Here is a 26,211-nt window from a genome sequence, read left to right as displayed (position 1 = left end):
GGTTTTGGGTTGCAGTTTGGGCACTTGGCCTCTAAAAGGTTCATCATCACTGAACTAGGTAATAACCAAATACCTGACAAAATGAAAAGGATTTTCCTTGCTACCAGAATGAGAGAAAAAAGTGAGCCTGTGGAGAAGAGTTCCATAGCCTGGGAGTAGCCACCTACAAGGCCCTCTTGCACATCCCCACTACATGTGCCTGTGACTGGTAGAACATTGCTTTAACAAAGTACAGTGCGCCTGCATCATACGCAGATGCACCATCCGCGGCTTTCAGCATATGCTGAAAGCTGTGAGGGAGCCTGTTGTAGTGTGCAGGGCACAAGGGGCGGCACGTCCCATTAAGACTAATGGAGCCCGCGCTGCTGTACCATGCACGAGCCCCATTATTTTCAATGGGGCTCGAGCATATGCAGGATTTTTCACAAAAAAAGGGCGCACTGTAAAATGTTTCATAACTTAGTGTATTTTTTAAGTTGTCTGGCATATTTATGAAATTTAAAAATATAAAAAGCATTAGTTTTGTATAAGTAGAATTGTGAACACATACTATTAGCTAGTTGAACTAGGAGTAGTTCACTTCCTTTAAGGGGTATTGGTTAGTTCTTACTCAGATTGGTTCTCTCTGAGTCTATTGTTACTTTTGCTTACCTATTTATTATCCTGGAAATCAGAGCAATAAGCTGTTTGCTTCTCACTTTGTAGTAAGATATGTGTGTGTCGCAGGCATTTGTGAGGACATGTGAAAAGGACCAGACCTAAAGGACATTGAATGCAGGATGGAAACTAGAATAGCCACTAGATTAATGGAAGTAGAAATCTGGTACCAACCTGCTCGCTCCTCTCATGAAGGTGTCAGCATCCCATGTGTGCAGAAACTGCTCTTGTGACATTGAATTGTTCTTTGTATAGGGTTGCCATAATTGTCCACTATTACCAGGGGTGTACAGAGCCATGCAGTTCCTGGCATTTGAATGAATAGAGCCTTATCGTAATCACTTCACTCATCCTCAAACTGGGAGAAAATCCTCAGCTCTGGGGAAAATGGTGAAAACAGTATACTTCTTCCCCAGTTTTCTGTCCCACAAGTCCTTCACATCTCTATGTTAGGAGCCGTGGTGGCACAGTGGTTAAATGCCGGTACAGCAGCCACAATGTTGTGAGTTCAATCCCAGGGCAGGGCTCCAAGGTTGACTCAGCCTTCCATCTTTTCATAGGTCAGTAAAATGAGTACTTAGCTTGTTAAGGGCAATTGGTTTACAGATTGTAAACCTCTTAGAGAGTGCTGAGTTCACTATGAAGCAGTATAGAAATGTAAATGCTATTGCTATTGCTATGTTTAACTTGCCATATTTCAGAACTACAAGGAATTAAATTCCACTTCTTTCTCTGTCCTTTTGCTTTCTTGAATACAAGTATAATGTCAGGTTTTATCTTGAAAATGAGGTCACTGTATTATTGTCTTACAAATGCTGCTGAATTCCTCAAGACTCTTTGAGGTTAACTAGGAGGAATAGCTGATATAAAGAGTTCAGTCACTCTTTTGTAGAACTTAGAATTGTATTTATCTTTTTCTTCCAGTGAATTAGATGATGACTTGCTAGGAGAAGATTTGCTGACTGGCAAAAAGGTAAATAAGAAACCTATTTAAAATAAAAAAGATGCATTGAACTAGTTTTGATTGTCTTTTGAGCACATTGAGGGAATGTTTGAGATCTATCTTCTTGTGTTTCCCCTTTGAGCATTTGCTTGAACATAGCAACTTGAAAGGAGCACACAACTTGTCTTCCATTCAGCAGTGTTTTTTCATGTATTCATTTACTTGCATTCTTTCTTTTTTCATTTATAAGCAAAAGTATATAGCAACTACTAAAAAACAAGCTATAGTAAGTGTAGAGGTTGCTTATGTAAGACTCTTACATTGATGTAAATCCTGAAATATGTGGTGTTTTTTTTATTAAAGAAGGAGAACTGTTCTTTTTATGTACTCTAACCAGAGTGAATATTGAGCTTGAGCCTGTATGCCACATGATTTAATAGTCTTGTGTCTATTTTGTCAACACTGAAACATAAAGTCTTTTGTCAACACTGAAACATAAAGTGACTAGCATGTGCCAGGCAAGTTTGGACAATTGATACTGGGCTAGAGGATTCAAATCTCAATATTGTGATTTGCAATTTTGCATGACTTACATTCCAGGAATTTATGTCCAAAATCAGTAACTGTGTTTGCAGCAGCTGCCAGCCTTGATTAAAAAGAATTTGATTGCATTTTAACTTGTTTTGAGAACTTGGTTTTCTGAGACATTTAAAGTTACTGTTATTATTTATTTTTTATTATTTACCATCTATTCCAGTAGTTTTCTCGTTAATATATTTCAGGTACTTGAATTTTCTTTAATAAAGAAAAGCAGAAGAGAATTAACCTTTCCCTCCCCCCTCCCAATTTCTTAAAAAAGACCTGCTATTTACTGTATATCCTTATCAACGGCAGGTTTTAGAGCTAAAATCATGAATTTTGATATGACCCATGGATAAATTCGGAGTAAAACATAGAAACATGTAACAAGGGATGTAAAGGATGACACAAAGGAAACTGATGCCAAAGATGCTTATTAAATTCTAACAGGTTCAACAGTATTCATACTAAAGGTTGGATGAATGAGGAGCGAACTATGGTAAAATGATGGCTGTATGATGTATGGTGGGACCAAGTGTGGACAGGTTTAAAAAAATGCACACATGTTAAAAAGACAAAACAAAGAAATTCATTCTGCGGAGAAGGAAACACGATAGCCACCCCAGCCACCACTTTCACACCACCATTTTCCTTCCAAAGCATTCAGAAAGGCCTTTTGCCACTATACTTAGAGATGGGTATGATTCCTTTTTTGACAAAAGTTAAGGTACAGTATTAACTCTTATGAAAAAGGAAGCATCCCCTTTTCTGAGTAGAGTGGCAAAAGCCTGAGAGCTTAATCCATCACGTGATAACCTAAAAGAAACTCTGAACCTCTCTATCATTACTCCTTTGAGATGATGCACCAAAGAGCTGTCATTACTGCCATTTTCCTTCCTAGCCATTCAAAAAGGCCAGAAGTGGCACAGCAGTGGAAAGAGTAGAGCTGGTCAGTGCTTTTAGGTTATCCAGGGATGGACTATGCGCTCACCTTATGTTACTCAAAGGAGGGGATGGTTCCATATGTGTGTGTGTGTATGTATATGTGTGAGAGTTAAGGTTTTTGGGGGGTTGATTTTTTAACTAAAATTTATTGACGTTCATAAGTATATACAGTAGCTTTGTTGTAATCTGACTGCTTCAAATAATTATGCATCTTTTTTGGCATAAAGAATATTAAATATTTAATACAACTCATAGACTCTGCAAAACCCTTCTTTTATGGTGGTGGCCTTTTATCACAGTACAAGTTGTAATCTTCCTGTCTTTTTCCTTGTGGTTGATCCCCCCCCCCCCATTAATGAGCCTGTATTTAACATTCTAGTTATTGTTTTAACTCCCTCTGTCAAAGCTTTTGCTTCAAAAACTGTCTCTTTGGTTTAATATAAAACCGTATGTGTTGTCCTTTACACAAATAATGCCAATCTGGATTTGGGTTTGTTTGTTTTTTGGGTGACTTGACCTGCTTTCTTTTGGATTGAAAAAAATGTTGACATCACAATTAACAATTTGGAAGGTGTTCAGATTAGCACAAGAGATGCTGCAGCCCTTAGCATTTCTTTTCTGTTGTCTGAACGCCTTTCAATTTACTCACACTTCCTGTCTCCCTATAACTTTTTCATTTGCTTTCCCTGTTAGCAGCCTTTAGAATTAAATGTCAAATAAGAATACACACCAAAGTTTTCTTTACCCTTCAGCGCAACAAAACTCACTCTGCCAAACAGATGTGCTTAAAAGTTCCACCATGTAGTATGCTATCATAAGGAGTTTTTCCCCTATGACTTGAGTAATAAGTTCCTATTTTTAGATAGTGCTTGCTATTTAGTATTCAGCACATTATTTGCGACATGTTATGCAGTGTAAAATGTGTGTCTTGTCAGCTGAATGTTCTTACCAGCAGATTTTACCACCGTGGTACTGCTGAATCAATAATAGGGTTTATGCAGTGGGGCAAAAAAGTATTTAGTCAGCCACCAATTGTGCAATTTCTCCCACTTAAAAAGATGAGAGAGGCCTGTAATTGATATCATAGGTAGACCTCAACTATGAGAGACAAAATGAGAAAACAAATCCAGACAATCACTTGCACAGTTGGTGGCTGACTACTTTTTTGCCCCACTGTATGTGGGGAGTTGCATATTTCCTGCTTTTCTTTAAGTGCTTCTTACTTAAGAGGCTTGCAATAGAAAGAATTATAAGCTTGTTCCCCCCTCTTTATAGGGGTGCTGCATTTTTCACATAAATTCTGGTTGCTCTGATGCAACCTTGTGCCCAAGCAACCTTATTTATTTTATTTTTCTTTCCAAGAAGTTTGATGTTACTTTTTTTAAAAAAACCTTCCTCCTTAGGTTTTTTTTAAAAAATTAATGAACATCAAAAGATTGTGGTGAAGATAGTGATTGATCCAAAGTTACCTTTTGAGTAATATAGCTGAGCAGAGATAAGAATCTGGGTTTCTTCCTGTTATTCTAGCATTCTAGCCTAGGGATAGGAAAACTTTGCCTCTGCTACTGTTTTTGTTGCCCTGGGCCAACCCTTTTTTCCAATGAAAAGGATGAATTGCATCTCCTGGAAGCCTTCTTACAAATTAGCTTAAATGTATCCCTCCCCCCAAACAGGGAGGAACTTCCAAGATGGGCCCTTCGTCTTTTAAACAGACTTCAGGATTGCCTTGCATGGTCTAAAGTCCTCAAAAGAAATATATTTCCCAGACCAGAAGTGAACTTCAGCGTCTTTGAGTTTTGAGATATATTTATTTGTTTGTTTGTTTGTTTGCTACTTTTGGCAATCTATGCAACCTTTGGGAATCTTGCCCCCACACCTGCTGACAGTGCCCATTTCTGCTCCAGCCTTCTTTTCTTTTATATTGTGCATTCATACTGCTGAAAATTATGTTTGTTTACTCTTATTGAGCCAGGTGTTTCTTGTGACTGGTAAATTTTGATTCATTGTTTTTTATATTTTATCATTATTTTTACAACCAACAGTTAAAATCCAATTAATCGACTCTTCAGAATAAAGCAGTGGATTTGGGTGGGCATTTCCCAAATTATGAAAGTATTCTGCTCATGCACGTCTTTTAAAATTTTGCTGCTATGCTTTTAAATATTATGTATTGGGTTACTTCAAGGGCATTTTTTTAATACTTTAGACTCAATCAGACATGTCAGATGAAGAATTGAATGATGATCTCCTACAGAGTGACAATGAAGAAGATCAACATTTCAGGTGTGTATCTTATTACTTGAGCCATGCACTTGATTTTCTAGATTTGCCCCTTCAAGGAGTTTTAACGGTAGCATGGCAAACATGTTTTAACTCTGCAGAAGGAGTATGTGTGTGTAAGAGAAATAACTGGAATTGTTATAGGAAAAAATTAATGTATTACAGTGGGTCCTCAATATCTGCTGGAGTTTGGTTCCAGGACCCTGGTAGATACTATCCATGGATGCTCAAGTCCCATTATATACAGTAGCATGATAAAATTGTGTTTTTTATATAAAATGGTGAAATCGAGTTTTTTGGAATTTGGAGGGCCAGCTGCAGTTACGTTTATATCCAGCCTTTCCTCCCATGATCTTAAGATGAAGTACATGGCTCTCCTCCTCACATTGCCCTCATAACAATCCTGTGAGGTAGATTAGGCTGAGAAAGAGTAATTGATGCAAGGTCCCCTTTGAGATTCATGGCTAACTGGGAACTTGACCCTGGATTTGTCTCAGCATTCCATAGGGGTTACTGTTATAATGAAAAGTCCTGACTTAATAAACTTCAGATTTGTTTCTTTAAATGTCATTGATTGCTTAAAAGTTACTTGTAGTCTACTGAAAAAAAGTGCTGCTGATAATCAATGTAAGAGACAAATTTTTAAAAAAACAAAGCTGGATATCCAAGAACTTAAATAAGCTATAAAGAAGGCTAAACGGGGGGAAATGCCAGGATTGGACGGCTTTTCAAGTCTGTATTATAAGACCTTTGAACCCGAACTATTATCTCCATTATGTAACACCATGAACTATATCTTAGAAGGGGAGATTCCAGACTCTTAGTTGGAAGCCCAGATTACGCTAATTCCTAAGAAAGGCAAGGATAATTCTGATTTGAATAACTTTAGACCCATCTCATTACTCAATAATGATTATAAACTATTTACAGCAATCTTAGCAGATAGATTGAAGAAAATATTATCTAACTGGATAGAAAGTGATCAAAGAGGATTTCTTCCAAACAGATTCATTAAAGACAATATCAGGCATCTTCCAAACCTCATTGAGATTCACAACAGCAACATCGACAAAAAACTGATTATGATGTTTATTGATTTCAAAAAGGCTTTCGATAGTGTAAGCTGGACTTTTATGATTGAACTATTGAGAAAAATACAGGTCGATGAGAACTTTTTAAAATGGATTCAAGCTGTTTATAGTTATCAGAAAGCTAAAATCATGGTTAATGAAGACTTAACAGAATCCATCTCAGTTCAGAAGGGGACAAGGCAAGGTTGCCCTATCTCCCCTTTATTATTTAATATGGTTTTGGAAGTTCTCTTAATGAATTTGAGACAAAATAAACAGATTCAAAGCTTAAACTTAAAGGACACGAGCATAAAGTTAGAGCCTTTGCTGATGATGTCCTTTTAACAGTCTCAAATCCGATAGATAATATTCCATCCCTATTTGCTCTTTTGGAAAAATTTGCGGAGATGTCAGGTCTTAAAGTTAATAAAAATAAATCAGCCATATTAGCCATGAACTTAAAGACTGAAGAGAAAGGGAAAGTAGAAGACCTAACTCAAATGAAGATTAAAAAAAGAAGTAAAATACCTGGGTATAAATCTGACTACAAAAACTATAGAACTATATAAAAAGAACTATGAGAAAGTGTGGATAGAGGTTCAAAAAGACTTATTGAGATGGAACAATTTGAATTTATCTCTATCAGGTAGAATAGCTGCTATAAAAATGAACATCTTACCTAAGTTAATATATTTATTTCAAAATATCCCAATCTTGACAAACCTTAAGGTATTTAAAACATGGCATTGTGACCTTTCAAGATTCCTGTGGGACGGAAGAAAACTGAGGATAAAAATGAAGGATTTATATGATAAAAAAATCAAGAGGTGGCTGGGGTTTACCAAATTTGAGGATCTATTATGCTTGCTTTGCTTGCTTTGACTGGCTTTGGAGTTGGTTTAGACTAAACGATTATGATGTATTAAATATGGAAGGATATGGGCTTCGATTTGGATGGCATGCTTACCTTTTTTATGCTAAACATCAAATTAACAAAGATTTTTTTCAACCACCAGATTAGAAGCTCAATCTTTAGAGTATGGCTTCAGTGCAAAAATCGCATCTGCCCAAAGATTCCCCTCTGGGCCTCCCCAAATGAAGCTTTGTTTAGGAATATTAAGCTACCCAATGGTTCCTGGTTACTGTATAAAGATTTGGCTATAAAAGAAGAAAATACTATTGATATTAGATTTGTTACCCAACAAGAATTAGAAAATAAAGGTGGTTACAAGACGTGGTTCTTTTATAGACAACTTCAGGGTAGGTATAATACCGATATGAAGAACCCAGGAATTGGGAAAGGAATTTAGAATTTGAAACTATTCTACAGTCAGAAAAATCTCAAAGAATCTCCAAATTTTATAATCTGTTTCTAAATTGGGAAATGGAACAGGAATCAGTGAAGGATTGTATGATCAAATGGGCACAGGATCTAGGCCTAAGTATTTTGTTGGAACAGTGGGAGAAAAACTGCATCAAGAGAAGTAAATATACCCTGAGTACTGACATCAAAGAAAACATACTTAAAATGCAGTATAGGTGGCACTTTACTCCAGCTAGGCTAGCCAAAATTTATAAAACATCTAATGAATGCTGGAAATGTGATGAAGCCATAGGATCATATATCCACTTATGGTGGGATTGTAAAGTAGCTAAAGAATATTGGAAAGAAATCTATGGATTGATAAAAAAGATCTTGAAATGTAAGATTAATTTTGATCCTAGATATTTTCTGTTAAGTAAGGTATCAGATGGAAATTTAGAGAGAAAATTTGGCAAACTTTTACTTTATATGTCAGCTACAGCTAGAATTGTGTTTGCGAGAATGTGGGAAAAAAGAGGTCACCCTAATATTGATGAATGGTTAAATAAACTAATTGAATTTATTGAAATGGATAAACTTACCTGTATATTGAAGGGTCAAGACTGGGATGACATCAAAATGGATTGGCTTCCATTAATAGAATTTCTGAAAGAAAAAGAGAAAACACTTAAGATATGACAAGCATAGATAAGTTATAAAAGAATGAGTGAGGAAAGGAATAATGTAAACTAAATTTAGGAAATAATTTGTATATAAGGAAACTGATGAACTGGAATTTAAAATTACTGGAAATTGTAATGTACATATATTAATAACCTCCTTTGGTAAATATATTAAGTGGGACTCTTAATGTTTAAAATTTCAACCTGAAGACTTCAGTGTTTAGATTCCTGACTAGGTAGGTCAGTACGAACTCCAGGAAGTCATTTTTGTGTTTGTATTTACTGTGTTGATTATTTGTTTTGTTTTTTCCTCTTCTTGTTCTTTCTTCTATTCCTCTGTCCCTTCCCTCTCCCCCTCCTCTTTTGTTAATGGTATTTGATGAATGTACAGTATTATTGTTTGTAAGTATGATTTGTCTTTGCGGATATATTTTAATGCTAATAAAACATAAAAAAAATAAAGCTGGCAAGCACAATTACAAGAGAGAGGCCCTCATTTATTCCTCATGTAATAGAAGGTCTCATTTAAAAGAACACCTGTTATGACACATGTGTGCCTAATTTTAATAATATAGTATGGTTAAGAACTCTTGCTTTTCTCCTATGCAGACACGAGCAGATGTTTGACTAAAACTTGTAAGGTTAATCAACTAATAATTCTTTAATTGGAAGGCAGTCCCAGTACTTTATCTTCTATGTGCTAATTCAAAATCTAGTCCTATACTCTTTTCTGTACTCAGTTGTTCATCTACATGCTTTTTCCATGGCTTAGTTCTTTAAGAGATAGCCAAGAAGAGAATTATTACATACAGTACTGCATTTGGAAAGTAGGGTGAATTAGACAAGAAGGATACTTTAGCTATGAGTTTCTTCTTTAATTGGCTGAATTAATTGACTTTTATTGAATAGTTTGTTGTCTTACATGTAATGGATCCTCAAATTCAAGATAGGTCACTTTGAAAACCCATTTAAAATACGTGTGTGTGTATGACTATAAAGACTAGGTGTAAATTTGAGTTTGAGGTAAGTTGAAAAGAATTATTTCATTATATGAAATGAAAGGCCATAATAATGGATGCTTGACAGCATTAATGTAGGTAAAAATGATGAGCAGATAGTGTTGCAGAAGTGAAAAACAAATACAGTTCTTATTCTGGGCATATTTTTTAGTCTGAGAATTAAAACTGAAAGCATCTTGCTTGGTTATTCTGTACTTCTTGCCGGTCTAACCTGTTAGACCATCTGGTTGATCTGATCCCTCTGGTCAAATAGCCTGCAGCTGATGATAAGCTTTGGAATAAGTATGCGTATTATGAGTTTGTGGCATGGAGTCAAGTTGATCCATAAGCTATATGGTTGCTGGTCAGTGTAGAGACTGTGATCTGTGTACATGCTGTACAAAATATATGCTCCTGCACATTGCCTTCAGACTGTGTTAATCTGGTTTTTTTAAAATGATTTATTTCATGTTTCTGTCATAGCACACAGGATGTCGCCATTAGTCTTAATGCTACCTCTGGAATGGTTACATCCTTCGAATTTTCTGAGAGTGTAAACGATCCCTCAATTGAGCAAGATTCAGAGTATGACCAAGGGGAGGACGAACTGGGCTATGACAAGTCAGAAGTGACTGAAGAGTATGCTGAGGAGTACACAGAAGGAGGACAGTATGAAGGCCAAGAGACTGAGCTGACAGAAGACCAAATAGAATATGGGGAAGATCAGGGAGAAGAAGAGATTTATAATGATGAAGTGTTAGATCTCGAAATCAATGAACCTCTAGATGAATTTCCTGTGAGTTTTTCTCTATTGTATTTTTTGAGATAACATTGCATCACGTGCCTAGGTTTTTAGACTGATTTGAAATCTGTTTACGTCCCAAGGGATGGGGGCGAAATTAGACCTATTATCAATGTCTGCCAGTTTCTTTATCTAGGCTGTGACAAAGTTTGTGTTGACAGCTTGTTTGGCTGTAGGTAATGCTCCTTTGTCATTCTGGAAGGCTGTTGAGAATCATGACCTTGAGGATTGTATCCTTAAGGAAGAAAACAGCTTTGTGTGGTGGAGACACAGTGCCAATTGTTAGAGGTACTTAATGCAAAAGCTTTTATCCAGGGTTTAGACAAGATCTGATAAAGTCCTTCGAAGGTGAAAAGATTATTGACCTGCTAAAGACATCTTTAAGGTGCTAATATTCCAAAGTGATTGATGTCCTGCTCACTCATTTCAGCCCCTCTTTTTTTGTAACTGAGAACTGTCTGAACCTGAATAAAGAGATAGGAGGTTACTTCAGAAAATGTCATATGCATAATTTGTTTCAGTTGAAGTGACTTACTGAAGAGGTTGTCCTGACTCAAAGCGAAAATAACCACAGACTACTTGTCCAGAATATTACACAAGGAAAAACTAGGTTGTGGCTCTTGCTTTGAATCCCAATGTGGGAGAAAGGCAAGATATAAATCCTTGAGATAAATGAATAAATAAATTCTGTTACTGTGTTAACAGAATTTTCACAAGAACCATCATAAACATCACAGTGTACAATGTTGGGTGTCAGAAATTTCTCATATGCATATGTCATAGTATTAAAGAGAAAAATAACTTTTCATGACAGAACTATTTATAGTGATGGCAGGCTCCTCATAATTAACCAGGTCATCTTTAATACAGTTTTGGGGAAAATCCTACCACATTCAGAAATCGATGCAAATTTGATTAGTATATACAGTGCGCCCGTGTCATACACAGCTTCCAGCATATGCTGGAAGCCATCCTGGAAAAGCTTCTCCCACGCCCCAGAAGAAACAATGGGGTGCACGCCGGGTACGCGCCATGGGAACGAGCCCCATTGTTTTTAATGGGGCTTGAGTTTACGCAGTATTTCCCTTACGCGGCGGGGTCCGGAACGGATCCCCGTGTAAGGGAAGGGCCAACTGTACTTTTCATAACTGCAGCAGTAATAGTAAGTTTGATTTATATGTTGAAGTCGGGAGTATATTTTCTTCTATAAACTGGTTGCTTTTGGAAGAACCTTACTAGCTGCATCATGGATTGATCTTGAGATGTGCTGATTGATGCTAGTGTAGCCATAAATATTCCCAGACTTTAACACTGAATGCAGGTCCATATGCTCTCTCCAGTAGCTCCAATCATGTGAAAATAGCCAGTTCCCTTCCTTGGCCAGCATTAATTGGAACTAAATGTTAAGTTGGTGTTAGAATTAATATTCTCCACATTTCCTCCTAATCACTATCTGCTAATCAGCTTTAAATGAAATCATAGTTAAGTGGCAATTCTGCTTAATGCTTGTTTTACACCAGTTGAGATTAAGGTAGGCACAGGAAGGCTAGGAAGCTGTAGGGGCATGTGTGCATATTACATGGAAGGGATTGTGAGATGCTGTTGAAAACCTGAATACTGCTACCCTCAAACCTGAGAATATTCAAGATGCTTTTTTCATGCCATTCTTTCAGGATGAAGAATATATGCAGTCCTACAGTGAACAGCAAGTCATTGAACAGCAGGAGTATGTAGCTGAAGAGGAACTGGAAGAGGTTGCTGATGCTCAGACGCCTCCAAATGAGTCAGAAGAGGTACTTTAAAAAGACTGAAATCTTAAAGGCAAAGTGCTGCTTACTGCATGGGATTTAAGTATTGCAGACATTATCGTTTGGCTTGCATTTGTCCTTGGCAGCCCTCATGTCAATATTTATATCTTTGAAGTAGACTTAAAGAGAAACCTGTCTATGATCCTGTGTTAACCTTGTCTTCTGAAACATATTCTTTTGTTAGGGGCATGTGCAGTATTTTTAATAATAATAATAATAATAATAATATTTATTTTTAGCCCACCTCTCCCTATGGATCAAGGTGGGTTACAATAAAAAGATAAAAATACATAATACAATAAATCATAAAATTTCACAGTCCCCAACCCTCGACTGACATAAAAATAAAGGCACTTAATTACAAATTCAAAAAAATAATAATAGGTTCAAGTTAAAATTAATTATTAAAACAGTAAAAAAAAGATAGGCAGATGATGAAAATAGCTGTGGGCAGACAGGGGTTGTCTTTTAATGGGAGGTCAGTCTAGGAACTCCTGCTAGAAGAGATCCGTCTTGATTGCCTTCTTAAAGGCATCTGACGGATCTCCTCCGGCAGGTCATTACACACGTTTGAAGCAGCTGATGAAAAGGTCCTCTGGGAAACCACAGCCAACCTGGTCTTCTTCAGCTGCAGTAGATTCTTCCCAGAGGACCTAAGTGGTCAATCTGGTCAAAATTCCTGTAAGTTATCTGAACAGCAGCTATCCTTACCATAGCAGGTCTTAAGTCATTTATATAGTGTTTTCGGTACTCATATATCAGCTGCTTACAGTCTACTCATCTTCTTGCTGCTTACCTTCTGCTCCTGCCACATTTTTTCTACTGTCAGATGCCATGACCACTTGTATGTCTACCAGGCCGCCTCTAGTCAGTGGCCAGCTCAGGTAGACATGCCCTTATCTTATTTGGATAAGATAAGATATTATATGAAGGGCAGTTGGCTTTTAACTATGATATGTGTTTGTGGTAAACACTTGGGAGGAGAAGAAATTACATCTGCCCCCAATGCTGAAGACATGGGAGCTTGAATTGTTTATACCTTCTCTGCTTATTATTTTCTCAACATGGCCATAAATTCAAAACTGTTCCAGAGCTCATGGTGGATGGTGACCTGCCATCTTCTTTTTAAATGCAGCAGCACATGTTGGCTTTACAACTGATGTTCCAACACATCTGTTGATTTCAAATCCTTGCTTCTTTACCTTAGCCCTCTTGCTCTGCTGGGGAAACTGGTACACATTTCTAGTTTCCTCTCAGTCTAGATCCATTTAAGTAAATTTACAGCTTCAGCCAATCCTCCTTAGAAATTGCCTTTGGATTCTATTTGCCTGCCCAAATTTGTCCTGCTCAAGATTGGAAGATATGGTGAGATGGCACAAGATTAAATGTTTAATTTTTAAAAAGTCAAATATACTACAAGAAATCTCTCACTTGGCATTATATAGTGTTTGTATAAACAGATGTCTTGCCAAGCGAAGGAGACAAGAAATTCAGTAAGTCCTTGAAGAGACCAATTATCACCTGAGCAATAAGTTCATTTCTGTTTGGAGCATTTATTTTTCTTTCCTCTTCTACAATAGACTAGCTGCCACTCTTAGCTTTCACTGTCGTCATTTGTGGCAGGGGATTATATTATCCTTTTGGATTTAAGGTTCTTCATCTTCAGGATTTAAAGTTCTCAGTTTCTTTTGAACTAGGAAGCTGGGCCTCTAGTTAAGATTGTTTGACAGGCAGTTTGCTTTCACTTTATAACCTTAAAAAGGGCTCATTAAAATTAGTGGTTTCTTCAAGATCCCATTTCTCTCACTCAGTATTGAGTGACCAATTGTGAGTTGTACTTTGTTACACATTTTTGGTGTATTTCAGGAACCCAAATATGCAGTGTATTACAGTTGTGTTTTAGTGACTGAAAACAGAATTGTAGCAATTTGTAGGCCATGTAATTAAAAGGTTAGATACTGAGGCATGCATCTTGTTTAGCTATTCCAAACTGAGCATCCTACATAATAGAATGCAATTCATTATGCATTCCCTACTGACCCCGGACCATTATAAATTTGATCGTTTTTTTCCATTTCCTGCCCTTGTTATATGTGTTTTATATTGATTCCTGTTCCCATTTCTTGTAGAAATGTTTTAACCTTTATATTGTAATTGTTTTTATCTTGTATTGCAATGTTTTAATCTTTGTAAGCCGCCTTGATCATTTCTATAGAAAGGCGGGGTAAAAATAAAAATTATTATTATTATTAATGAATAATATTTCCAACTGTTTATGTTCAGAGTAAGAGAATGAATCCAAGACCCAGATTGCTCGATCAAAGGTTCTTCATTTCCTGTTACAATGAGACTTGTACTTGTCTATTTACCTAAACTGCGGGTGGTAGGGAAAAAACTTTTAAATTAAAGTTCCATTACACATTGAACATAAAAACTTCCACCTTATCCTGACAGTTGCATTCACTATTTATTGCTAAGTATACCTGGGGACAATCATGTTAACTGAGCAATGGGGAAATGTTTCATAATTTGTATAAGAACTGCTGGTTGCATTAAACACACTAGAGTTGACTGTCAAATATAGCATTGCATAGTTAATGTGGCCATCTAATGTGTATGCAGCACTGCTCAGTATATCATAAAGTTTTCCATTTAGTCTAAGAATATAGCAGAATTTTCAAACAGCTTCAGCTTATTCAAGTTCACCCAAGATACAGCTATCTCATTTTTCTCTTTTAAGGGTGGGGAAAATAAAGTCAAGTAAGATACTGAAGGACAAGTAATGATGTGGAGACCCAAAAACTTTTAGTTTTAAGGTTCTTGGGGAGAGAAAAGAATCTAGATAGCTGCAGAAAACCAGTGCTTATCCAATGAAATCTAACATAGGGACAGTGTTGGGTATTATAGAAAGTATTGTATTTATGCTTACTTTCAGAACTGTTCCTTAGGACTGTTTCAGAGCTTTTGGTTTTGTTAGTAACATCCATGGGGTGTCATCTTTCTTCTGAGGCTTTCCTCAAAATGCACTCTTTTCTGTGAGGCTTTTGGCTTGACTCCTAAACTTTGTTTCCAGCTGTAACCAAATTTAAAAATGTTTAATTGCATTTGCTCCTGCTCATTTGCTCCTGCACAGTGTTAGCTTTCCCATCCTTTGTTTTCTTCTTTGTGCATTTTAGATTATAAGCTTCTTAGGACGGACTGTGGTCTATTTTCTTATAAAAATTGTGAGGCTATTGTGAGGCTCCGTGTACATTGTATAAAAGATGAGCATCTTAACCCTTTTAGCCTGTTTTTGTTTGTCTCTCCTCTCCCTCTTTTTATGTGAGTAAGCAGTTCCAGGTTGTCAGCCTTAATAGATTTTCCAGTTCCCGAAATCTAATAGTTTTTTAAAAAAGAATATAGTTCTAGTTTTTGCTTATTCTTGAGCAAAAACAAAACAGCAACAACAACACAAATTCAAATAGGATCTTGAATATTGGCATGAATTTCATATCTGTATGCATCATGTTGTAACTTAAATAGCTGAAAAATGCATTGCCTGTGGCCACATTATATTGATGGCTTAAATGTCTTATGATAAAGAGCCTCCTTGTCAAAAGATGTTACTCATCTATAGGCATATATCCTGTACAGTTTACACGCCAAATGTTTCCTTCATTTGGTTTTTCTTATCCTGCTGTGTTCTTTTTCAAAGCAGTGGATGAAAGTTGGCCTAGAAATAGGGTATAGAAAGATATTATAGATAGAATTTAGTCTGAGGGGTGTGTTTTATAGGTATAGGGTACTGAATTTTCTCATGGTGTATAAATTCAGAGGTATATGAAGAGAAAGATGAAAGGTTGGCCAACAGTATAAATAGACGTGTGAAGGTGAACTATTTGCACCTGGACTCCGGATATATTTAATCATTTTGCAAATGCCTTTGTGTTCTAATGTAATTGGAATTGCTGCAGTCCTTGGCACCTAAATTTGGAGAAACTGTAGCTGGAGGAGTGAGTATAATGCAGGTCCATAATTTTGAATAGCTTGTGAATTGTAGACAGCAATCAATTGTGTACTATTTTATTGAGCACTAGAAGGCAAATGACAGCATTAACATTAAAACTCACTAATTTGGAGAAGAAAACTTATATCAGAAATGGTTTATATGAGTGAACAACTCAAGCCAAAATCCTGCCTAATTTAATCATATTTTTGGCCCTCCCTGGCCATTTTAAGCCCAGGCAAAAACCTTTTTTTAAAACAGAGAATCAACTGGAAGTCAACTTATGGTTTACTTCCCTTAAAAAAAAGGCCTTTCATGTACCTATAACAGTGGGGAGAGGGGTCAGAACATGGTGGAAGTGTTAGATGAGGGCTTTTTGCCAAAAAAATTTTTTTGGGGGGGTTACTGGGAAGGCTTGTTATTGAGAACTTTCAGGTCCATTGTGATTTATGGTGACCCTAAAGCAAACCTGTCATGGAGCTTTCTTGGCACGATTTGTTGGGGGTAGGCAGGTTGCTATTGCCTTCCTCTTGGGCTGAGAGAGTGTGACTTGTCAGCCAGTGGGTTTCCATGGCCCAGCAGGGATTTGAAATCTGCTCATCCAGCACTCTAGTCCACTACACCCTGTGGTCTTCAAGGAGATGGGGTGGTGGTGGCTGGGACCCCCCAGATGGCCTTGGCAGCTGTTTTTTCCACATCAATTTTAAAATGAGTATCTCCCTAGTAAATACAATGCAACATGACTTTTAAAAAACTTTCATCTACAGAAACTGTATCAGGCCAATAATTTCCCCATGTTCTCCTATCTTAACAGGCAGTTATTGAAAATTTGGAGCTTCAAGAAGAAACCAAAGAAGAATCAGATGAGGAAGAAGAAGATGATGAAGAGTCTGGTCGACTTCGTTTTAAAACTGAACGGAAAGAAGGAACAATCATTAGGCTTTCAGATGTGACAAGAGAACGAAGAAACATTCCAGAAACGTTGGGTAAGATTTTTGGTAATGACCAAGGCACTAGAATGTGTGTTTTACAATATATTTAAATGTTTGCACAATTTAAAGCATTTTAGCTATTGCTCAGAATTGAGAACGCAGAGGAAAACAGTACAGTCAGCCCATCTTATATGCGGATTTGCCATCTGTGGATTTGAACATCCGCGGATGGCAAACCCGGAAGTTGTCCCCAATGGCGGCACGTGTGCACATGCACCGCCATTGGGTACAAAAATCCCTGGCCTCCTCTCCTCCCTCCCTCCTTTTCCTCCCTGCTGACTTACCTTTCCTGCCGCCGTCGCCATGGGAAAGGCCGTGTGCCGGTGCTGGAGGCCTTGAAGGCCTCTGGCGCGGCTGCTCAGCCTCCTTGCTGCCGCCACGGAAGGGCCAGATACCGGTGTTGGAGGCCAAGAGACTTCCAGCACTGCCACCTGGCCCTTCCACAGCAGTGGCGATGAGGAGGCCGCGGCAGCGAGGATGCCAGGTGACGGTGCTGGAGGCCTTGAAGGTCTCTGGCGCAGCTGCGCTCTGCCTCCTTGCTGCCTCTACCGCCGCAGGAAAGGCCTGGGGGCAGCGGCGGCAAGAAGGCCGAGGCTTGGCCTCAAACACCGGCACCCAGCCTCCTTGCCACCACCACTGATGGGCCGGGTGGTGGTGGTGTTGGAGGCCAAGCCTCGAGCTCCTCACCCCTGCCACTGGGTTTTTCCTGCGGTGGCGGCGAGGAGGGGCGGAGCGCAGCAGTACCAGTGGCCTTCAAGGCTTCCCACACTGCCACTCGGCCTCCTCACCACCGCCGTGGAAGGGCCAGGTGACGGTGCTGGAGGCCTCTTGGAGGCCATTGGGGACAAATGGGACTTGAGCATACGCAGATTTTGGTAAATCCGGGGGAGGGGATCTGGAACGGATCCCTGTGTATACCAAGGGCCAACTGTACTGTGCAAAATGATGTGCTCCTTGACAGGCTTCTCAGAGCAGGTAACCAAACACTCCATTTGTTCTCTGTGTTCTCTCCATTTGTGTTCTGCAGTTGGTCATTTCAGTCAGAATGCTGAATGATATATTGATAACTAATTTATATATGAATAAGCTTCTGTAGGTCATGTTTGCACACACACAACCCAAGTGTGGTTATGAAGTGGGGCATGGATTACAGGTAGGGCAGTGGTGTTTCTGGCTTTAAATTAAGCACAACTCTTTCTTTTTATCATACTAGGGGGAAATGTGATCAATCCTGGCTTATTTGATTTAACCTTAAATCAGACAGGATTCACATTGTTCATATTCATTGGGAAACTCTGTTCAGTTTAAAAAAAAATTTTTTTAAAAAAGAAAGAAGCAAAAGTTTCCAGTTTTGTGGTCATACCAGGCATGAGGAGCATGTGAGCTCTATGTTCACGTTTCATCTGTGTAGCACTAAACAATATAATTAAGTTCCAAAAGGGCTGTCTATATGTGCACGTAATCATGAAATTCAAATGTGGATGCATTAATTTGGAAGTTATTTTTAAAGAATCTGCATCCTAAAACTATCTTTGCCACAATGCTTGACTATTTCGATGTTCAGAGGGCATTTTATATTGATTGCTCAGTTATGCTGAATCTGTTGTTAGTCTTACAATGTTGTCTTTAGATTTGTCTTTAGATGAACATTAACTGCTGTTGTAACTTACTGTTAATAATGTGCTGTTTTAAATGGATAGTTTAGTTGCTTTATCTGGTAAACTGCCCTGGATACAAGGCAGAACTTTCCCCCTCCAATCTAGTGGAAAACAATGTTTAAAGCAACAAAGGTCTTCCAAAGAAATACTGTGATTTGATTAGTAGTAATTGGTGACTGATTCCTTGTAATGCTGACATTTGCTTAAATACCCTAAAAATACCAGATCCCATTTGATCTTGGAAGCTAAGCAGGGTCAGCTCTAGTTAATATTTGGATGGGAAAATGCTAACAAATACCACATGTTGGAGGATGTGTTTCAGAGAAGAAATTGGGAAAACCACCTCTTCAGTATTCCTTGTCTAAGAAATTCATGGAGTCGCCATAACTTCACAGGAACCTGAAAGTGCACACACACACACAAGGTTGACATTCTAGCTGAGATCTTTATTTTATTCAGGATGGGGAAAAGGAATAAAATGTGAGAAAAGAGATGTCTGGGTTAAAATCATGGGTCTTGTGGCAGTTTTACACTAGTAAAAGAATACATCTTCATTGTATCTAGTTGTTTGTTGTCATTCCAAATTTGGAGAAAAACTTGTTGGTTTCTAGGTTGACACGCACTGTTTGCTCAGCATGGGAGTAGATCATTCACCTCTCCTTTTCTGAAGGATAGGCTTATTAAAGATGGTACCTGAAAGAAATTTCAGATTCATGTTGCCATCATAGTAAGGTGGCATCAGTAGGATTACTAATGAATTATTTATAGTCCCAGTGTGTCATCTTGAGCAAGTGCATGCAAACAAGTCTTCTTTTGAAATGTTCTCATCTTCAAGATCAGTATGAAAACATGACATAGTTCACAAACAGAAATTTCTGGTGTGAGCTGTGTATCCCAGGGTGCAACATCAGGGATGCATTTCATCTCTCCTGTTACAGATGAGGGTATACCTTCAAGTGGCACCTTGGTGCCTGACATCTCATTTAAAAGTAATGTATGTGTTTCCGGATCCGGAGTGACTTGGGGATTTGTATGTGTGTGTGCATGTGTGTGCACCTTCATGTTGCCTGTTCACTTATGGCGACCCCATGAGTTTCATAGAGTATTCTTAGACAAGGAATACGCAAAAGTTGGTACTGCCGGTTTCTTTCTCTGAAATACTTATTGACAAGTGTCTGGAAAGAACCCTCCATCTCCATCATCTTTTTCTATGGCCCCCAGATTTGCTGCTGCACTGCTGTGTCAATGTGGTGTGGCAGCAACAATAACTCTGTCCCGCTTGCCTTAAAAACTAGGAATGTAGGCGGCCTATACTTGGTTTTTAAAGTAGAATTGCATCCCTTGTTTTCAAAGGAAGGTGTGGAATTTTTGCTCTCACTTCACACAGAAGTTATCCATATGCTGTTCACAAGTTGAATTTAACTGTTCACAAGCTGAGTTCTTCTTCTACAGCCTGCCCACCACCGGCATTTTACAATTAAGGATTAGTCTGGGTCTTGACCCAATCACATGTTAGGTTAACATGTTCTAAGTGCAGGAGCACCTCTTTGTGAGTGGCCTTTTTGCTTGGAATTGATCTTTTCTGAGAGACATGTTTATTGTTCTTTTCCGATGACTTTTCAGAGGCAGAAGAGCCCCCCCCCCCAAAAAAAAAATCACTGGCTCTTTGCATGCTAGACTTTCATGTGTAAGGTTTTGTTTTGTTTTTTCCTTCCTTCCTTCCTTCCTTCCTTCCTTCCTTCCTTCCTTCTTGGCCTTATTTGAACTAATACATGTTCTACTAGAATGAGAGTTGGAAATTGCTGCATGTTGTTTTTGCATAGCTTACAATACAAAGACATTTAATTACATAGATACTCATACTATAGAACATTACAGAAGAAAGGTATTATTACAATAAACATTTGTTACTAGCAGATTGCAGAGAAACTTAAATGGCGTATTTTACATAAGTCTTACAGTTGATTTTGCAGCTAATGCCCAAGTATCTCTGTGATAAGCCATTGTCAGCTGGAGCCCTTAAGAAATCTGCAATAATTGATGTCTATTAGGAATTGACCTAATAGGAGCAAAAAATGTAGTAGAACTGGCATAATAAATATTACTTTCCTTCAGGACTGATTGCACTTAATAGGAATTATGGGTATAAAAATGGAACTTGGTTGTATAGCTACATTTCTTTACTTTAAAATCTAGACGTAAGTTGAAAAAACACTTAAAAAGAGAAATTAATATTTCAGTTGGAATTACAAACGTAATTTCCATTCTGTCACTTTTTGGTGACCTTTTCTGACAGCTTGTCTCTATTGGAGGGAAGCATTCTTACTTGCTGATTAAAGATGTCGTTTGAAACCATTTTATTACCAAGGGTGGCAAAATTAATCTTGACACTTGGAGGCACTAGAAAAATAATTGCTGATTCACTGCATTAGCTCTGTGTGAAAGAATTCTGAAGTCAAGATTGGGTGAAAATATGTTAACCATTTTTCTTTGTGAATGGAGCAAGGGCATCTCCTAAATGCTGATTTTATAAATGAGAAAAGAAATCTCCTGATGTGGAAGAATTTGGGAGCAGATGCATAGTAGATAGTGGGTATAAAATACACTGTGTGGCAACCAGGTTCCAAGGAAGTGTATATACTGGAGGAAGGAAGATCAACTTTCTTCTGTCCCCCCTTTCTTTCAGTGGTAGCTCCTTCCATCTCATGAAGTACTTCTCTGCAGGGTTGACTGACTTTAAGTGGAATTTGGGGGGAACAAGAGCACTGGGGAAAAGGAGGGCAAGTTGGCATCTGGATCCTCTTTTGACTCTCAGCCATTCCTCCCCCCCCCCTCTTTTGTGGTGACAAACATTTTTCTTAGCAGGACCACTGTGTGCTTGTCATATGGACTTTATACCAGGCACCCAACTTCCCTCCTTTCTGAAAAGAAAATGTCTGGATCTGAAAGGGGGAGAGAGATAGAATTAAAACTGTTCTTATCTGAGAGAAGATCACATTGTGTCGTTGCCAATGTTGAGGGGGCTATGCAGCTCTTTGGGGTGGGCAACGTTTTTTTAAAAAGAAGGAAAGGTGCCACTGGAAAGGAGGAGGGAGGAGCTATGTGAGAGAAGGTGGGATGCTGCCCATGGGAGGAGAATGAGAGGAGCATCAGTGGGGAGCTGTGGAAGGCTGCATCTATCTGGAAGCTCCAAAGGTTGCAGGCCTTGGACCTCCATCTCCATGATTTGGCCCTAGCATGCCAGGGTTTTCCGCATATGCTCACCTCATCAGATATTCAGCTTTATACTTTTCATACCATATGCCAGGAAATAAGCTTGGCTTCTGCATAAACTGGGGATTTTTCAGTGAAAGCCCTAGATTCGCAGAACAGTTTATCAGAAAACATATCCAGAGGTTTCTTAGAAGTTTGCTGGAAAATATTATCTGAAGATGCAGGTTGAGTCTTTCCCTTATCCGAACTGCTTGGGACCAGAGGGGTTTAGATCTTGGAATACCTGTGTTTGCATATATATATATATATATATATATATATATATATATACACAGTATACATACAGAATAAGATATATTTGAGATGGGGCCCAAGTCTAAACACAACATTCATATACACATAGCCTGAAGGTAATTTTATACAATATTTTAAAAATAATTTTGTACGTGAAACGAAGTTTGTGTACATTGAACCATCAGAAAGCAAAAGGTGTCAATGTCTCAGCCTCCCATGAAAAAATGTTTTAGTTTTGGAATGTTTTGGACTTAGGGATAAGAGAAAGTCAACCTGTATTTAGGGCAGTATTGTCCTGATAAGCTTACAGATGCTCTATTGGTTTTATATCTTCCTGTTTTGTGAGCACTTTGAAGTATCAGAGAAATAATGTATAAAATGTATGACATACATATTTTACATAACATAATAGATATTTAAAGAAATAGATACCCTTGGGAAAACTTGTTCATTTCAGTCAAAATGTAATTGAGAATATTACAAGACGTAGTAATAAGGAATTGTGGATAGAAGGGAGGTCACATGCTCTTCCTCTTCTAGCCCTCCCAAACTTGCTGGTAAAAAAAGAGTGTGTATCTTTTTTTCTCACAAAGCTTCCTTTGTGGTCATCTGTTGTTGTTGTTGTTATGTGCTTTCAAGCCATTTCCAACATATGGCGATTCTATGGTGCCCTGTCATGAAGTTCACTTGGAAAGATCTGTTCGGAGGATGTTTGACTTTCCTTTCCTTGAGGCTGTGAGCATGTGATATGCCCAGGGTCTCCCAGTGGGTTTCATGGCTGAACAGATGTGCAGAGATGTAGTCCAACACTCAAATCACTATGCCATGATAGCTCCCATGGTCAACTATGCCAGAGGCCAATTTTTTTGTCCCTGCACTTGACACAGTAGGCTACCCTGGTGTGGTGACCTTGAAATGGTTTCATGAGCACTAGCAGCATTCTCAGGGCCTAAATGCCCCAAAGGCATAAGATCTTGTCTGATCTTGGAAGCTAAGCAGGGTCAGCTGTGGTTAGTATTTGGATGGGACACTGCCAATGAATACCAGATGCTGTGTAGGCTATACTTCAGAGGACATAACTGGCAAAACCACCTCCAGTATTCCTTTCTTAAGAAAATCCTATGAAAATCATGTGGTTTACCATAAGTCAACAGATGACTTGGAAACACATACACAGGTGGGCTACCTCAGTCACAGAGAAAGCAGATTTCCATTTTTAACAGCAAAAGGTGTCCACCTAAGGGTCACTGCTCCTCTGTGTCATATGTCCCTGCAGTCTATCTCTTCAGTCACTTTCCCCAGCTGTGCTCCTTTTGGCAAGGCTGGAAAATGCAAAAGACAACAGTAATAGAACAGCCTAACAAGGTTGTCAGCTCACTAATAAAAATAATTTTGGACAGCACAGTAGTACATACCAGATTTTCCCAGTTCTGCTGCATAAAGAAAAAGCTTTCATGAAGCAGTTAGTTTTTTAGACATGATGACAAGCCTCCTTCCTTCAAAATATGAAGGGAAAAAGCTTTTAGGTAAAAAATAATAATAATAGTGATTGCCTAATGGAATTTCTTATATTTAGATACAGTTTCTGTATGCAGGGGTAGAGAGAAACAGCAAGTTCAGAAATTGAGTCCTAGTATTATACAGGCGTTGCATTCGTATATTTCTGAATTTGCTGCTTGGATAACAACCTGAAAATTAAACTAATATTCATACTGTAGTTCTGGTTATGCAGTCTGCTATGAATGAAGCCACTACTATCTATATAAAGAATGTATGCTTGAACTGAGTTGAATTTTTGTTGAGTTTTTGTCTAGTGCTGGTAAAATGAGGTTGTTTATCCTGGTAAAAATAATGCTAATATACCCTAGCTGTATAAATGTATCATGCCCAAGGCTCGATTTGTGTTTTCACATCCTTTACTTGTTAAGAGTTTAATCTTTTTTTCTGGTGTCAGCTGTAGAACCAAAGACTGTGCTTCTTTGTAAAGATGCTGGATATTTTGACCTTGTTGCAGGATATGACACTAAAGTTGAACCATACCACTGTGGGTCTTAACATTAGTTTTAGCTGATATTTAAATCTATGCACATATATTTTCTTTATCGAAGGCATACAGTCCTTCATTTTAGAAACCTCCCTTCTCAGAATGTTACTAATAAAATTATGGTTTGATGACTATCTTTATTTTTACTGATGAGGTCGACATGTAAAAGAAATGAAGATAACATTAGTACTCACTGAGGAAATGTACTCAGATCAATTCAACTATATGTAGTTTCCATTCATGTATTTTATGTACAGTTTGTTTCCATTATTTTCTGAACTAAAGTTCTTATAAGAGAAATGGAAATTAAAAATAATTCCATATATAGATTTTGAAGGTGTAACAACTGGAGACCAAAGTTTGAATGCCCACTCAGCCATGGAAACCCACTTGGTGACCTTGGCTAAGTCACACAAACTCATCCTCAGGAAGGCAAAGGTAAACTCTCTCTGAACAGATCTTGCAAAGAAAATCCAGTGATAAGTTTACCTTAGGGTCACCATAAATCAGAGATAACTTGAAGGCACAAAACAACAACAATTTGCCATACATACCTGTGTTCTGAAGTCAAATTTAGTAATAAACTGATGGAGAGAAAATCAGTTTTTAACAATTCAGTAGCTGAGCAGTGTTTTAATAGACTTTATTCTTGCTATTTTTCTCACAGACTGAAATTACAACAAGGAATGACAAAATTAAACATTATTGGATCATATTGCTATAGGTAGCTTATTAAGGAGGAAGCTGGATGTAATTCTGTTACAGCTGCAGTATCAGTTCCTTAGCATTTGAATCCTTTGGATAGATACTTAAATGTTCCTGTTTCTTCATCTACAGAACTTTCTGCTGAAGCCAAAGCTGCATTACATGAATTTGAGGAGCGGGAAAGACAGATGAAGCAGGGACGTTATGGCTCAAGAAGAGGAGGAAGGCGAGGAGGGCCTTTGATGTGTCGTGGAATGGGAGAACAAAGAAGAGACAACAATGAAAGAGGAAGAATGAAGGATCACAGGCCTGCACTGCTGGCGACTCAGACAGCTATTACGGTATCTTAAATGCAATGATGATTATATTGATGGATTCTTAAGAGTTGGTAAATTTTAGTATTTAAATGAAGTTGTGGGAGATTAAACTACCTGCCTTCAGCTTCCTTTCTAGGTTATTAGCTTAATAGCTGAGTTCAGGCCTGTAGCTAGGCCTTTAGGGGCCCTGGGGCAGAAAGTACATTTTGGGCCCCTATATTTTTTTATATCCTGAGTCCTACCGCGAGCCACGGGCGCCATCTTGGCACACCGCTATTTACATGGGGCACGTGTCGATGACATGGCTCATGCGCCATGTCAAAATGGTGCAGCGCACAAGGGACGTCACAGCGCCTCCCCAGAGTACTTATGCTGCCTCTGTTGCAGTGGATAAAGGAGCCGCATGTCATGGCTCGGTTGTCATAATTTTCTACCACCAAACTGGGACAAAATGTAGAAAAAATGTAGTATAAAATTTACCTACCCCAAAATGTAGGACAAGATTTACCCCAAAATATAGGACATTTAAGAAAAGTGGAGGACATAACTAACTAAAAGCCAAAAACATTATTAATTTTTTTTAAAAAGTAATATAAATGCTTATATTGTGGAGATCTTGTTGCACCTCTGAGACTAAATGCATCTCAGGAACCAGACTTTAGGAAAGCTCATGCTGCCAACTTCTTTCTTTCAGTTAATAATAATAATAATAATAATAATAATAATAATAATAATAATAATAATAATAAAAGAATTCAAAGACACAGAGATTTTGGAGCACCTCTGAGACTAAATGCATCTGAGGAAGTGTGGCAGGAGGCAGCGGTGGAGGAGAACCAAGGTTCGATCCCTTCTTTGGACATAAAAAACTCACTGGGCTTGGGTCACACTCTCTCAGCCTTAAGGGAAGGTGAAGAGAAATTCCCTCTGAACAA

General features: G+C 38.2%; 1 protein-coding gene across 8 annotated transcripts in view; it reads left to right on the top strand.

Moving 5' to 3' along the window:
• Positions 1-26,211, top strand: part of RBM33 (RNA binding motif protein 33) — a 124,160-nt gene that overhangs the window by 14,505 nt on the left and 83,444 nt on the right. For 7 of the 8 annotated variants that reach the window (XM_089533571.1, XM_089533569.1, XM_089533575.1 and 4 more), the window contains exons 3-8: positions 1,582-1,630; positions 5,331-5,407; positions 9,942-10,254; positions 11,934-12,053; positions 16,868-17,039; positions 25,092-25,300. In XM_089533571.1, the coding sequence (XP_089389697.1) occupies positions 1,582-1,630; positions 5,331-5,407; positions 9,942-10,254; positions 11,934-12,053; positions 16,868-17,039; positions 25,092-25,300 (940 nt within the window). Of the gene's footprint in view, positions 1-1,581; positions 1,631-5,330; positions 5,408-9,941; positions 10,255-11,933; positions 12,054-16,867; positions 17,040-25,091; positions 25,301-26,211 lie in introns of those variants that run through there. The other variant, XM_089533577.1, reaches the window with a different exon arrangement.

Source organism: Sceloporus occidentalis, unplaced genomic scaffold (genome assembly GCF_023333645.1).
Source record: "Sceloporus occidentalis isolate IW3139 unplaced genomic scaffold, rSceOcc1.0.p SCAF_7, whole genome shotgun sequence".
NCBI lineage: Eukaryota > Metazoa > Chordata > Lepidosauria > Squamata > Phrynosomatidae > Sceloporus > Sceloporus occidentalis.
Note: the sequence above shows the minus strand (reverse complement) of the source record. Positions and strands in the feature narration are given on the sequence as shown.